The 15,997-nt window shown below is 55.1% G+C and overlaps 1 protein-coding gene across 1 annotated transcript in view; it reads right to left on the bottom strand.

Annotated features, from left to right (window-relative positions):
- Window positions 1–15,997, bottom strand: part of JPH3 (junctophilin 3) — a 46,255-nt gene that overhangs the window by 20,144 nt on the left and 10,114 nt on the right. Inside the window, exon 2 of the mRNA XM_058813641.1 lies at window positions 11,701–12,478. Within this exon, the coding sequence (XP_058669624.1) occupies window positions 11,701–12,478 (778 nt within the window). The remainder of the gene's footprint in view (window positions 1–11,700; window positions 12,479–15,997) is intronic.

Here is a 15,997-nt window from a genome sequence, read left to right as displayed (position 1 = left end):
GGGGAAGGGATAATACCTGGGCCTGCTTCCTAATGCCAAGTTTATCAGCTCCAGCTAATCTATAAGAAGCTGGAATCAACTGATTTGCAAGGAAGAACTTGGCTTTTTAGGAATTCCAGCAGTGACTCTGGGCTGGCTTGGAGTGAGCAAGGAGTGGATCCAAGGGTTCTGCTGCAAAGCCACTGCTGGGGGATGGTTTAGCCAGAAAAGGGTGAACTCCCAGCAAAACCCTCAGGGATTCAGGAAGGAAGGAAGCAAAATTCAAACCAGGTGAGGCTTGAGAGGTGTTTTGGTTCCAGGAATGCTTTGGCAGGAGAACAAGTGGGACAAAGTGCTTTAAAATTAGGCTGGAAATAAGAACGGGTTTGCAGAAGACCAGAAATGTTTCAGAGCTGGGAATGTGACTCCTGGAATTGCCAGGATGGCACCTGGAGCTATGAGAAACCTGGATCACTGGTTATTCCTTCTCCATTTGCTGTTTGAATCCATCCAGGGGAGGGATTTGCCCCCTTTATTCCTATTTTCCCAGTGTTTTTGCACAGAAAATACATTCCAATAAAAACCAGACAGCAGACACTGAGCAAACTAATGCTTGGGGTCAAAGGGAGCTCTGTGCTGAACACAGAGAGAAATCCACATTATTGGGAATGTTAAAAAGCATCCTATGAGTAAGATTTCTGGGAAAGAAGGTCTGTTTCCCAAAAATCACGGGAATTGGCAGCTCTGGCTGCTTTTTTCCAAGCAAACTTCTCGCTTCCCTGACCCCAAAGCCTGGCTGAGGGAAGGATGGAATTCCTGCTTTACTGCTGGGATCCTGTGCAGGGATGGGGATGCTCAGCCCTCCTCCACCCCACACCCAGAGCTCTCCCATTATCCCAACTCCAACAGGAGCACCACGAGGCTGCAACAAGTCCCAAACCCTTCCCACCCCATGAAAGGACCCCGTGGTCCCTATTTTCATGGAAAACCTGGAAATTGGCACATTTCCCACAGGCTTCTCTGGGAGTGGTGAGGATGGAGTTAAGCTGCCAGTGAGGTCATCCCTAATGAACAGCCTCAAGTTTTCCTAAGGGGCCAGGTTGGCTCCATCTGATCCACTTTGTCTCCAGGTCAATACTTCATCAGGCAGCTTTGGGGCTGGTTTTTTTTTGTTTTTTTCCTCTTTAAATGCATCTTTATCTTCCTATAGGAGGGAATGTTTTCTCTCCCTCCATTACAGAGCTTCATGTATTTTTAAAGGGCAAAATTCAATTAAAACACATGCCAGCTGCAAGGAAATACTTCAGGAAAAATTCAGAGAGAGCATTTGCAGGGTGTTTGAGACTCTCTCATCCAACCCCCGGGGTCAGGAAAGCCTTGGGATGCACCTTGTCCTGGGAAGGGATGGCTGGATGAAGGAGAAAAAAGAGATTTTCTGGAAAACCCAGGCTGGCGTGAGGCTGGGCAGGGATGGCTGGACGAGGTGAGGAAAAGGAGATTTTCAGTGCAGCCTCCCCAGCGGGAATCCCTGGGCTGTGTGGGCTCCACGGGGGTTGTTTTCCAGTCCCTGTGGCCCAGCAGGGTCCAGCCCTGATTGCATCCAGCTCTGAACACAAAGCACCGCTCCCCGGGGATGGATGCCAGCCCCGAGCCCTGGGGACGCTGCATTTGGGATGGCTCGGGGATGGGGCAGGACCGGCGATCCCAGCTCCCCAACCCTGCAACAGCTCCGGGCAGCCAGGAGGGGAGGCTTGGCTGGGCTTCGTGCTCTCCTAGATGGGACAAACTGGGACTGAATTATTAATAACCACTGCAGACTGTCTGGTTTCCACCTCTGCGGGAGCCTCTCTGATTTAGGGCACAGCTGCAGTGCCCATCCTGCCTCCCTCTGCCATGCCAGGGGCAGCGCGTCCCGCATCCATCCCCTGAGGGCCGGAGCCAGGCCCTGTCTAGACACGGCCCCGAGGGAACGGGGGGATGGCAGCAATTAACAACCTGCTTGTTATTTTCCCTATCTGCCGTTTATTACCCCGATCAAAACCCGCTCCTAATTCCAGCCTGGCTCTTGCCACAGCTCTGGCGGCTTCCCTGCTATTGCAGCAGGCTCTCCGGGATTTGTGATTTGAGATTTGTGATTTGTGCAGGCAGCAGCACCGCGCTGCTCCTCAGGGGGTGCGATATTAGCCACACCAATTAGCTGGCTGTGGAGAAATTCCCATTTACCTGCTCAGCGCAGGCATTCTTCCCAGCCTGCTCCCTCCGTCTGCTTTCCCCTCTGTTTCCCCCTCTCCCCCCCGCCCTAACCATGGCTGGAATTCTTAATTAAGGGGAAAAAAGCTGCTTAATGTGACCTCTGACATGACGTAATGCAGCCCCGAACGTCTGCTCGGGCTCTTTGCAGCCAGACACGGAGCAGGTGCTGTGCATAGCAAAGAGAGAGGCAGCCTCGGCAGCTCCAGATGGAGATTTGGGGATGGGAGCATGGATGGATCACCCCTGGGCTCTGAGGAGGAGCAGGAAAGCTCCCAGGGAAGGTTAGGAGACTCTGGCATGGCTGGGATGGGTGGAATGGTGATAGCACGCTCTGAAAAAACTGGCTCTGGAAGTCACATCTCAAAAGAATTAAGGAAAAATAAACACTCAAACTCTTTAATCCTGGAAAAAAAAAAAAAAATCCCCTCAAATGTGTTTGTTGCTGCCCAAGAAAGCAAATTAGAGAGAAGCACGTAAAATGTTGTGGTCAGGAGGCCAAATCCAAGTTTCCCTGTAGTTTTACAGCAGGAAATGTCACTTTAGAGGGGGGAAATCATTCCCAAGGCAGCTGGGAGAGCTCGTGGACAGCTGGGACATGAAATGCTCCAGGCGTCCCAAACTCATGGGGACAGGGCTGGAGCCAGGTCCTGTTTAGCTCAGTGCTCCAGGAACCTGAGCCAGAGCCTTCCCCACCTTTACATTTTTGGAGTTACAAATGGGGAGCGAATTCACTGAGGAATCTTTTGCCATTTTACACTGAAATCTCATTTTTTAATCCAAGTAAGGGGAAAAAATTATCCCAGGCTGTGTCCTTATGTCCTGTGCCTTGTCTTGGAGTGACCAAAAGGAGTTTTGCTGGAGAACTGAATTCACAACATGGAAAGGTGCAAAATCTCAGTGATTGGGGGGACAGGGATGTGCCATGTCCCCAAAATTCAGGAAGAAACAGCTCAAACCACATCCCTGAGCTGGGTCACTCCCAGTGGAGAAAGATGAGAGCATCAAAACCCAGGATTGCCTCCAGCTCACCTCATTCCCACCATCCCCAAAAGGATTTATTTATTTTATCTCTGTTTTTGCCAGACAAAAAATGCCAAGAAAATCCAAATCCATCGACTTTAAAAGGCTGGGCCAGGTGGAGCTGGTACCCAGAGGCACATCTGGCACCAGGATGCTCCCAGCATCTCCCTGGCCAAGGAGCACATGGAATAAGCAGGGCCAGGCAGATCCCTGCATTTCCCTTCCTTTTAACTTTGTGCCCCCAGCAAGGACAGAGCTGATGGGCTCTGCAGGGAGACGATGCCCTGGGTGTTATCTACAGCTGGCCAGAAAATCAACATCTGGAGAGGGAGCCTCATCCCTGGCCATCTGTCACTTGCAGTGGAGCTCTGCAGGAGGCAGGCGAGTGACAACACCAGGATTGGCCTTGGGAAAGGGTGGCTTTGAGGCCACTGTCCCCCCTGAGGGCTGGCCTCTCTCCACTTTGCCTTCCTGGGGCACAAATCCCCCAATCCCCCTCACCTGCCCAGCCCTGGTGGGTGCAGGCAGGATGGAGAAGGGCTGGGGGTGCCCCCAGGGCTCTGTCACCCCTTTGTGGGGCAAGAGGTGGCCCCAGCCCTGATGACTGTGGGGAGATAAAGAATAAATCCTCCCCTTTGCCACAGCAATGAGCATCTCCTGCCTGCTCAAACTCCCACCCAGCACGAGCCACTTCCCTCATCCCAGCTGCCTGCATGGGGTTTGAGCCCCAAAATCAGCTGCACCCCACAAAATCTCACTTTTCCTACCCCCACCCTGAGGAATTGGGACTTCCTTAGTCACAACTCTGAAGGGATAATCAGTCAGATCCATGGGTTAAATCCCCCTGGGATTTTCAGGGGGGAAATTTGCTTAGCAGGGTCTACATCAAATCCTTTAATTTCCTGGATTAGGAAGTCAGGACAGCATGTCATTTGTCCTGTGGGGAGGAGGTGACAGAAACCTCATTGCCTGGGGCTTTTCAAACCTGAATAAGAGAGAGGGGAGCCTGGAATAGCCCAGCCCATTCCCTGTGCTCCCCCAGCATCCCAAACTCAGGGGAAGGAAAACCAGCAAGGAAAATACTCAATAATTTGGCTCAGCTCTGTGTTTTCCTCCTGATATTAATTTTGCCTCTCCCTGGGGAGGAAAGGGTGTGGGGAGGGACAAGGATGGGATGTTGGGGATGTTGCTGAAGGGAGGAGGGTGGGAGCAACCAGTAAACCCAAAATGGGAGTTGGGAGAAGAAAATAAAAGCACAGAGACCTCTCTCACAGGCTGGGAAAGCAGCAGAGAGACCCCAGCCCTTCCCCTGGGTTCTTCTCCACCCTCAAATTTTGGGATGCAGGATCCCTGGGACACGGCAGGGACACATTGGGGAGGGAGGGGCTGCCAGCATCTCCCCTCCCAGCCCTTGGCCTGGCTGTGGGACTGGGTATCCCAGCACCCTCCCCACCCCTGGGAGGGTGAGGATGAGGATGGCGAGGACAGCATCTGCCAGGGGAGGGATCTCTCCTTCCCTGCCCAAAATCCCTGGGAAAAGCAGTGCTGCAGTTTTGTTGAGCAGGAAAAGAAAGGAAAAGGAGAAACAGCAGAAAGCAAAAGGAGAAACAGCAGAAAGGAAAAGGAAAAGCAGCAGGAAGGAAAAGGAAGAGCAGCAGAAAGGAAAAGCAGGGGCTGCTGGGTTTGTGTTGCTGTTTTTGGTGTATTTTGCTTTCCCTCCCCGGGTGATGAAGGGCTGCTCCACTCAAAGCAACAGGGAGAGGCTCCATCGCTTTGTGCCGGGCAGGCGGGAGGTTCCTGGGGCTGGAATGGCCCAGCTCCCCTCCGGGAAGGGCTGGATTGAATGAATTCCGATGATCCGCACTGCGATGGGCTGCGGTGCGATGCCGGGGATGAGGAGGAGGAAGAGGAGGAGGAAGAGGAGCCGGTAGTTTCTCTTTTCCCCGCGCTGCTCTCTCCTCCTGCCCGGCGCTCCGGGGCAGCCCCTTCCCTCCCATGGCAGCGCTGCCAGCCCTGAATCACCTCCCGTCCTGCCCGCCTCGCTGCCAGCCCGTGCCACCCTCCCTGTCCCCTCCATCTGCTGTCCCCGCGCAGGTGACCGCTGCTGGCACCGCTCTGCCCCTCCTGCATCCCAAACCCCCTTTCCTGCTCCGTTCTCTGGCTGAGCCATCCCTCCAGCATCCCTAATGTCCCTCCGGCACGTCAAATACCCCTCCTGCATCCCAAATGTCCCTTCTGCATCCCAAACGCCCCTCCTGCATCCCAAATGCCCCTCCTTCATCCCAAATGTCCCTCCTGCATCCCAAACGCCCCTCCTGCATCCCAAATGTCCCTCCTGCATCCCAAACACCCCTCCTGCATCCCAAATGCCCCTCCTTCATCCCAAATGTCCCTCCTGCATCCCAAACGCCCCTCCTGCATCCCAAATGTCCCTCCTGCATCCCAAACACCCCTCCTGCATCCCAAATGCCCCTCCTTCATCCCAAATGTCCCTCCTGCATCCCAAATGCCCCTCCTGCATCCCAAATGCCCCTCCTGCATCCCAAACACCCCTCCTGCATCCCAAATCCCCTCTCCTGCTCCGTTCTCTGCCTGAGCCATCCCTCCAGCTGTGCTCAGCTGTGGGACCGTCACAGAGCACCGCGTTTGGGAGGTCTCTGCTGGCGGGGACAGGGACAGAGTCACGGGGACAATGAGGATCCGAGGGAGTGTCTGTGCCACTTCACAGCCCGGCAAAGCTGGGAATGGTTTTGGGGATGTTTGTGACACACCTGGGCTGTGGATTTGGGATGTCTGGTTCATGTTCAGCTCCTTGGAGAAGGAAGGGGTGTGAATGGCCAAACTGGGATCAGAGGTGCTGGGTGAGGGATGGGAGGGCAATGAAAACCAAAACCCCACTGAGCTGCTCTGCCAGGAGTACAAATGACCCCGGTGAGGTTTTTCCTCACAAATCTTCATCCCTACAAAAGAGATTCACTGTCCAGCCTGCCCTGCCCTGGAGGCTGCACCCCGGGGTGGGGTGGCTGTTGGGGACACACCGAACCGGCCCTGCACAAACCCAGAGGCTGCTCCTGACTTCTGACACGGCCACGAAAGGGCTTAAGGCTGCAAATCCCGTCTGAGCAGGAAGTTATTAAATTGGCATGGCCGGAGCACGTCCATAGTCACGGTGCTCACATCGCATCACATCCCGCAGGGAGGGAGGGAGGGACAAACGGGACACTCCGGGATGGCAGAGCCGGGCTGGAGGTGGGAATGAGCCGCAGGTGTCCTTGTCACCCCGGCTGAGGGGACACACCCCAACAGCACCGACAGCCGATCCTAATGGGATCCCCCGAGCCCTGGCAGGAGCAGGGAAGGGGCAGGGAAGGAGGGAAAGCTCAGTCCCAGCAGCAGCAGAGCCCGGTGGAGGCTGCCAGCCCAGGCTCTGCTCCTCTTGGGTCACACAGGGGAGGTTTGGGGCAGAGAGGGCTGGGGGGACAAGGGAAAGGTGCTGTGAGGAGAATCAGCTCCTGCCCCAGCTGCTGCCAGCCTGGGAGTCACCTCCATCCACCCCTGAGTGTTCCCTCCCTGACCCTTTGCATCCCCCAAGGAAAGGATGGGGAGACAGGAAGGGATGGAGGGAGCACACTCACCCCACACGAGGCCTGGGGGCTCCGGGTGATGCCCTCAGTGCCCCATCAGTGCCCAGCTCATGGGCTGAGGGGACTCCTGCACACCCCCAGCTCCAGCCGCTGGCAGGGCCTCAGCAGGGAGCAGCAGCACTTCTCCAGAGGGCCATGAGCAGAGAAATCCTCCCTGGACTCAGAATTGCCCACACAGGGGCTGGTGAGAGTCCCTGCCCCACCTGGGCATCAGCTCAGCCATCCCTGCATCCAGCTCAGCTCTGCCCCAGCCTGGCTTTGTGTGTCCCTGCTGTGCTGACCCAAGGAAGGGACACAAAACCCTTTTGGGGCCATTAAAACCACCCCTCCTCTTCCTCCTCCTCCTCCTTGTCCCTCTCCATCCTCAGCAGGAGCCCCTGGGGCAGCACGAGGCGGGATTGGGGTCAGCACCCCCAGGCACCCAAAGAGCAGCAGCAGCAGCCCGAAATCAAAGGCAGCCCAGACAATGGCAGAGCTGCGGGCTCAGGCCGGGCACAGCATTAAACAGCAGCACCACCGGGGAGGGGACAGCCGCTGGGGACATTACCGGGGCTGGGGACATTACCGGGGCTGGGGACAGCCGGTGGGGACATTACTGAGGCTGGGGACAGCCGGTGGGGACATTACTGAACACAAGCACACTTTCACATGCATTATTTTACAGATTCCTGTGACTCTCCGAGCAGGGCTGCAGCAGCTTTGCTTTTCTCTGGGTTTGCCCGAGCTGTGTTTCCATTTTTCTCGTTTTCCTCACAAAAATACCTGCTTGGCTCTAAGAACCTCCTGCACTTTGCTGCTCGACCTCAGCCCTGGCTGCAGCATCCTCAGGGAACATCCAGGCTGAGTGCAAACATCCCCCTTGTCCTCTCCTCGCTGCCAGGTTGTCTTTATTTCCTTCCTTTTCCTATTTCCCTCCAGTTTCCCTGGCTGGAGTTGAGTGACACTGTGCTAATTTGCGGCCCAGCTCCTCCTGAGACTCTGGAGCTTTAATTATATTTTTCTCCTGCTTGGTGCAAGGCTGGGCTATAATTATGCCAGGGAGAGCATTTACTTAGGAGTGACCTGGGAGCAGCATTCCCTCTGGGAGCCAGGGCACTGCCTGCTCCCAGGAATTCTCATTTAAGGTGCTGGGCAGTAGATCCCCCGTGCTGGAGAGGAGTGAAGTGTTTGCCACGTGCCACCCATCCCTGGGACCGATCCAGGGATGGTTCCTCCTTCCATAACCAGCCCAGCCACTAGTTACAAACCCCAGAAATGGGGTTACACTGGTTACAAACCCCAGAAATGGGGTTACACTGGTTACAAAGCCCTGAAATGGGGTTACATTGGTTACAAACCCCTGAAATGGGATTACACTGGTTACAAAGCCCTGAAATGGGGTTACACTGGTTCCAAACCCCAGAAATGGGGTTACACTGGTTACAAACCCCAGAAATGGGGTTACACTGGTTACAAACCCCTGAAATGGGGTTACACTGGTTACAAACCCCAGAAATGGGGTTACACTGGTTCCAAACCCCAGAAATGGGATTACACTGGTTACAAAGCCCTGAAATGGGGTTATGCTAGTTCCAAACCCCTGAATTATGGAAGCAGGACAGATGTAGGGTCTGTCTGAGCTGCCATCACCCATCCTGGAGAGCTGGAGCCAGCCCTGATCTCCCCTGGCATTCCCTGGGCACCCATCCCTCCCATGCCAAAATCCAGGGGCTGGGCTCAGCTCCCTGGCCCAGCTTTGTTGCCTGGATATTTTATTTCAGTGCATGATGACACACCAGAGCCTACAGATAATTTGCCTGAGGTGTCAATTAGCACTAATGAGATGGGGCTCGGGGTGTCCAGTGCATCCTTCGCCCTTCCAGGGCGGCAGCAGAAAGAGTGCAGGCTCTTGGCTGATTGGAGAGGGAATGAAAATCTCCCAGAGCGCTCAGAGAACACCCTGAACATTCCTTTTAAACAGCTGGGAAAGAGTCCCCTCCTTGTGTCCCTCTGAAAATATCATGGAATCATGGAAAGATTTGGGTTGGAAGGGACCTTAAAGTTCATCCAATGTCACCCCTGCCATGGGCAGGGACTCCTTCCCTGTCCTGGGCTGCTCCAAACTTTCTCCTGGCCTGGTACCCTCCCAGGGATGGGCCAGCTGCTACCAACAGCACTTCCTCACTCTCATCCACATCCCTTCCTCCCTGCTCACTTCACCTGTACAATTCCAGAGAATCAAAGGGAATTTTGTGCTCTCCCATTTAAATTGCAGCTAAGAACATTTAGGAGAATCTCCTCTTGACCCTAAAAGAAATCCCTTAAAGGTGCAGATACCCCTGTGCTCTGCTCACATTCCACCAACTTTGGGAAAGCAATTTACTTGTCTCCAGCTCACTGTTTTTAGCCTACTTTCCTCAGGAAATGGGGCTCACTCCTGTGATTGTGCTGTTTATATATCTATATGCCATCACTCCCACACTAATAACTTTTGAACGTGTTGGCCAATTCCAACCAAATCTGACAGAGCGGCAGAGTTTTCAAAAATACTGAATTCCTACAAATTTAATGAAAGCCGTGGGTGGGCACATATTTCATATTTTTTTTTCCCCCACCAAGGGAAAGGCTGCAGAGTGAACTCAGACAGAAAGGAATACACACACAGAGCCACACCAAGGGCTGGGAAATTGAGTTTTTGTTGTCATTAGAGGGGGGATATTCCACCCCTGAGCCCCAAAATCTCAGGAATGAGCACCAGGATTCTCCCCCAGCTCTGCTTTGTGGCATTTGGACGATGCAGTTTGGTGTGGGCACTGCAGGGGAGGCTTCCTTCATTAGGAAGCTTTAAAATTAAATCGGACTAAGATTAATAAGAAAGCTTTTCCAGCTGGATCTCAGTCTGTAAAACCTTGCTCTGCTCTGGTTCTGCAGGCTCAGGGACTCCGCCAAAAGCCTCAGGAGGGGGGAGAGCTCGAGCTGAGGGATTGGAGGTTTCAGACAAAGCGGTTTAAGGTAAAAGAGCAGAGATTTACATGGGATATTGGGAAGGAATCCTTCCCTGGACCCACCTAATCCCATCCATCTCCACTCTCCATCCTCCACCCTCCACTCCCCAGCCTCCCTGGGAGGGCAGGGAGATGCTCACAACTGGCATTCCTGACTCGATTTCCCCCCTTCTCTCCCATAATTAGAGGTGGAATATTACATGTCAAGAGCTCATTAAGCATCTCTTCCAATCCCACTCTCATGGCATTCCAGGATCATCACCACTGGGGGATTAAGGATGCTCAGGTTCTCAGACCCAGCATCCCATGGCAGACTGGAGCTCCACATTTCCAGGATCCATCCCACAGCTCACTAGAACTCCACATTTCCAGCATCCATCCCACAGCTCACTGGAACTCCACATTTCCAGCATCCATCCCACAGCTCACTGGAACTCCACATTTCCAGGATCCATCCCTCAGCTCACTGGAACTCCACATTTCCAGGATCCATCCCTCAGCTCACTGGAGCTCCACATTTCCAGCATCCATCCCACTGCTCACTAAAGCTCCACATTTCCAGGATTGCAGCCTTTCGAGGCATTCCCATCCATCCCCAGACCACAGGGGAAGATCTGGCCTTCCCACTGCTCTGCAGTCTGCTTCCTACCTGCCATTCTAGTGGGATTTTCCATTTTTTTCCTAACCATCAGCTCGAAAACATCATCAAGCCCAAATGTGCTCCCAAAGCAGGCCCGGGAGGCTCATTCATATTGCAGATAAGTCCTTGGCAGACGTGCTGATAAAGATTTCAAGTGTGACTCTGCATACAAATATTCCAGACCCAACAATTAATCCAGCACAGGAGGCTGAGGAGGTACCTGGGTTTTTCCCCTAACCCCAGCCCTTTTTCCCAGCCTGGCTGCTAAATATAGCCCTTGCTCAGAAAACAGAAAGGAATGACATGCTCTAATAAACCACCCCAAAATGTGATACACAGAGCCCTGAATTCTCCAGAGGAGCTTTTCCTCCTTGCCTCACCTCTGGTCTGGGAGCTCCCTGCAAGGCACAGAGCTCCAGGTGCCTTTTGGGAGCCAGTTACAGGGTGCTTGAGCTGGTCCTGCTTTGAGCTGGGACCTTATTTCAATTTAAATTAGACATGGTTCATTTTCCCTTCCCTCCTGCTGGTTTTCAGCAGATTCTGGCTCTGGATCTCTGAGCAGTTCCATGAGGGCTGCCCAGGGAGAAGGGGCATTGTAGGGCACCCAGATCTGCTCTTTTCCAGCAGAGCCTCCCCAGGGCTGAAGCCACATATTTGACTGATTTTCCACTTAAAAAAATCCCTTTTGGGAATGGAAATAGCTGGGAATCCTCCCAGCACAGGCCAGCCCTGGGATGGTTCCTCTTGGCTGTGAGTCAGGCAGAGGAATTGGGCAAACTCAGGAGCTCTTCTGCTTATCCAAGAGGAGAGGGGAAAATGGGATAAATAACCCAGCACCCCCTAAGTGACAGCGCTCAGCCTGTGACAGCCACCAAGGTGCCACCACTCCCTGCTCAGGCTGCCCTGTGTGGCCTGGGGAGGTTGTGCATCCGCAGCCCACTGGGAATTACCAGAGGGACAACTGGGCTTGGATCCACTCTGCTTTGAGCAGCACTCCAAGGCTTCGGTAACCCCAAAGCTGCCATGAGATCCACGTAACACCAACCTGCAGATTCCCACCACGAGCAAAAAACTTTACAAAAATCTCTCTACTACAACAAAACCTCTCACCCCATTTACCCCAAGTCGCCAGGATGGGATCCCATCTCAGACACACCAGGATGGGCAGGAACCCCCTTACCTGGACGCCGCGATCTCCGCTTTCTGCTTGGCGATGGTGGCCGCCCTCTCGGCCGCCTCCACGGCCCGATCCACCTTCTCCCGGATCTTGCTGGCACGCAGCGGGATCAGGTTCTTCCTCTTGCCGCTGACCAGGATGTTCTGCTTGTACTTGCCCTCCTCCTTGGTGCCATCAGGGAAGGTCATGCAGCCGTAGCCGTGGCGCTTGTTGTTGGCCCACTCGCCCTCGTACTTGAGCCCGTCCGAGCGCTGGCTCACGCCCGAGCCCGAGCGCTTGTCGTTCTTCCACTCGCCCACGTAGATCTCGGTGGTGGTGGCGTCGATGTCGTCCTCGATGACCGAGAGCTCGGCCTCGCCCTCGCCCAGGCTGATGGTGGAGTTGATGTCGCTGGCGGTGGAGCTGACCGTGCTCATGCCGGCCTCGCTGCGGAACGAGCTCTGCTTGCTCCGCTGGCTGGCCAAGGAGCTCTTGGACTCGGACTTGCGGAGCTTGAGCCCGCTCAGCAGCGAGCGCCGGAAGATTCCCTTCTTCTTGCTCTTGAGGATCTCGGCGTCGCTGTGGGCCATGAGGACGAAGCCGCCGCGGGACACGGCGGGGCTGCCGGCCACGGCGGGCGAGGCGTCGGGGTGCAGCGCCGTGCCGTTGGTGTGCTCGCTGCGCAGGGAGTTGATGGACGTCCTCAGGGGTGACCTGATGACCGCAGCCATGCCGTAGGGAACGCTCTGCCGGACGCCGTAACCCTGGCGCATGCCCCCGACCCACTGGCCCTGGTATGTCCCTGCGGGGAGGAGACAAAAGGAAACAGAAGGGGAGGTCATGGCATCAAACTCTTCTGGGAGGTCTTTGCAGCTCTGGGATGCCGGTCCCAGCTCCAGGATGGGGATTGCAATGCCAGGTTGTGGAGGGGAAATTGATTGGATTTACAGAATTCACAGAATGACCAGGTTGGAAGGGACCTTAAAGATCATTGAGTCCAACCCAGCCCTGACACCTCAACTAAACCCTGGCACCCAATGCCACATCCAGTCTTGTTTTAAACACATCCAGGGATGGTGACTCCACCACCTCCCCAGGCAGCCATTCCAGATTGCAGGCTTGCACTCCAGCTGCAGCATGAGGGTGTTAGAAACCATCCAGAAACTGCCCCTTGGATCAATCCCTCAAGGGAAAGGAGCAGAGCTGTGGAATGGGGGAATGGTTATCCAGGAGCACACTCTGATCCCGTCCATGCTGCTGGCATCTCACAGTGGATGGATAATGTATAACAATACATTTATTTATACACACAGAGCCTTCATCCTGTGTGCTGGGGAAGGCAGCAGCTCCATGGAAATAAAGTCCTCACGGGGAGAGATCCATTTGGATATTCCCCTTGGAATTGTGCCCCTGTTGGAGCTCCTGCGTTTGCGTGGGCACTTCCTGGAGTTTCTTAACTGGTTGTTGGTGGCACCAAATACACACAGGGCTCCACCACAGCACTGGGGACGGGGGGACAAGGAGCCCACCCACCCTGGGGGGACACAGCTGGACCTCAGCACCCTCCCGGTGCTGGGGTGGGTGGTAATCTGCTCAGGGTTCCTAATCCCATCCCCTCCTGGAGGTTGGCACAGTTCCAGGCCTTATCCCAGCCTGTTGAACTACAGGGCTTGTTTTTATTCTTAGGTCAGCTTAATCTTCTCCAGAGCAGCTCGAGATGCAGTGATGCACTGTGAGCCCTGCTGGGGCAGGCTGAGGAGCCCGAGGGTGGCTCTGAGCTGGGCCCTGGAGCTGCTGGAATGCTGTGATTCCCTGAGGGTGGCTCTGAGCTGGGCCCTGGAGCTGCTGGAATGCTGTGATTCCCTGAGGGTGGCTCTGAGCTGGGCCCTGGAGCTGCTGGAATGCTGTGATTCCTGCACATTCCTGGATGTGCACAGCTGGGATGGGCACAGACTTCAGCACCTCACAGCAGTGGGGCCTCCATTGGTGCTAGCCCAGGGAGCTTTAAACAGACCTGCTGAAATAGTGAACCCTGTGTGAATGGGGCCAGTCCTACCCCAGCACTCCCTGAGGAATTTCCCTGCCCAGTTTTAGGGTTCAGAAGTGCAGAAGGGATCAGGGCTGGAGCAGCTCATGCTGAGCACAGGAGCTGCTTCCCCAGAGTGTGAAACCAGCACCTGGCCACATTCTGGGGTGCATTTTGGGGTGTATTTTGGGGTTCTTCAACTGTCTTTTAGCTGCCAGTGCTTTGAACAAATCCCCCAGGATTTGGGCATCCTTCCCTGTGCTCCAATGGCATTACATTATTGGGCTGGCAGCTTTGTGCACCCCAAAAAAACCCCCAGGCCCAAGCTGGGGGCCCCACAGAGCCTGTCCTGGAGAGGGGACGTGGGGAGGCAGGGGCAGGCAGGATTTACTGAGGGTTTATAGGATTAGCACTGGGATTAGGGCAGGCACTGGCAGGGCAGGGAGAGGAGGTGGTGACAGGGACAAGGATGGGGGACAAGCTATGAGATGCAGCTCAGGGGACACAGCAGACGTTTCCTGTGTGGGGTTTGAGCAGTGAGCCTGCCTTGTCCCCTGAGGTGTCCCCAAGAATGGGGAACAGCCAGTGCACCCACAGCTCTCCCCAGGCCTGGGATGGTGGCTGTGGCAGAGCCTGCCAAGGTGTCCCTGCATTCCCTGGGCACCTGGCAGCACCTCTCCTCCCTTTCTGGCTCCATCCCAGAGTATCTCAGCAGGAGAATGGAAAGATTTCCCCCCCAGAGCCCCAAATTCCCCTGCCAGGGAGCCCTCAGGATGTCCTCACACCGTGCTCCTGCTTCCCTGGGGATGGATTCAGGGGGTTTCAGGGTTTCAGGGAGAGATGCTAGTGTGGGCAGGGGCACAGGGAGAACAGTTCGTGCATGAGATCCATCAGATCCCACCCTGCCCAAATCCTGATCTCCCTTTCCCTTGGTGAATCCCTTCACTCCAGCCCTGACAGGACCCTCAGCCTCCTCATCTCCTGGCAAACATGCAGCTGAAACCCCTCCCTGGATTCAGCTGGAGCAGCTGAAGGATCACAGCCCTGTGCTGAGACCTGAGGGACTGGCAGGGAGCAGAACAAAGCTCTGGGGGCTGGAGCACTTGTGGAAAATTGGTCACAGCAGGTCCCAGTGCAGCTGTGCCTGTCCCAACCAGACTGAGGTGCTCAGGGTGCTGCCATCCCATCCCATCCCATCCCATCCCATCCCATCCCATCCCATCCCATCCCATCCCATCCCATCCCATCCCATCCCATCCCATTCCTGCCTGGCTCCCAACCTGCTCCTGGAATGGCACAGCTGCCAGGAGCAGTCTTGGCATCTCCTTGGCAAAGTGGATTTTCCAGCCACTCCATCCTGCTTGTCCTGTCCCAGCACCGTGGAGCAACTCCCCGTCCCCAGCTCTGTTTTTGGGGGTGTCATTCCCTCCCCACCATGGATTATCCCCAGGGATTGCCCCAGAGGCCACGCTCGTGTCCCCAACAGCCACCAAGACATCTGGGCAGCTTCATGGCCACCAGCAGATCAAAGAGCTTCCTGTCAGGGATCTGAGCCTTTCCTCAGCCAGCAGAGCTCCTTCCTTCCCTGGCTCATGGTGTTTCAAACCCTGGATCTCCAGGATGTGGCCGTGGATCATGGGAGGCTCTGGAGCCACCTGATCTGCACTGCTGAGCCGCCTCCTCCATGAGACCTGCTCAGCTCAACCTCTGCCCCAAGATCTGCAGATATCTGCACAAGGCTTGGTCTCACAAGGAGCCCAGAGCCTCCTTGTCCCAGCAGAGGAATCAGGATTTCACAATATTCCCCTATTCCCCGGCTGCAGCTGCCCCAAGCTGGGGAATGGAAAGGGAAGGTGCAGCAGGGATCTGGCATGGTGGGGCTGGGAGGGGTGGAATGAGAGTTTCTGACAGAACAGAATCTTCTGCTGAGGGGCTGAAGGGAGAATTCCAAGGATTTTTGTTGTGAGCACCTCACAGGGTCGGGATGGGATGGGATGGGATGGGATGGGATGGGATGGGATGGGATGGGATGGGATGGGATGGATGGGATGGGATGGGATGGGATGGGATGGGATGGGATGGGATGGGATGGGATGGGATGGGATGGGAGGGGAGGGGAGGCAGGGAGCAATCCAAGGCAATCCTGGCCACAAACCCATTGTGCTGCCCAAGCCAGAGAAAAGCCAAAGCCACCCTGATGGAGGAGAATGCTGGGGAGGAAAATGTCCCAACCTCTTCCCTCAGCCATGCAGGGCACTCCTGTGGATGCCTCCAAGATGGCACAAATACCCATCC

Source organism: Ammospiza caudacuta, chromosome 13 (genome assembly GCF_027887145.1).
Source record: "Ammospiza caudacuta isolate bAmmCau1 chromosome 13, bAmmCau1.pri, whole genome shotgun sequence".
NCBI lineage: Eukaryota > Metazoa > Chordata > Aves > Passeriformes > Passerellidae > Ammospiza > Ammospiza caudacuta.
The sequence above is the reverse complement of the archived record's forward strand: the minus strand, read 5'-3'. Positions and strand labels throughout refer to the sequence as shown.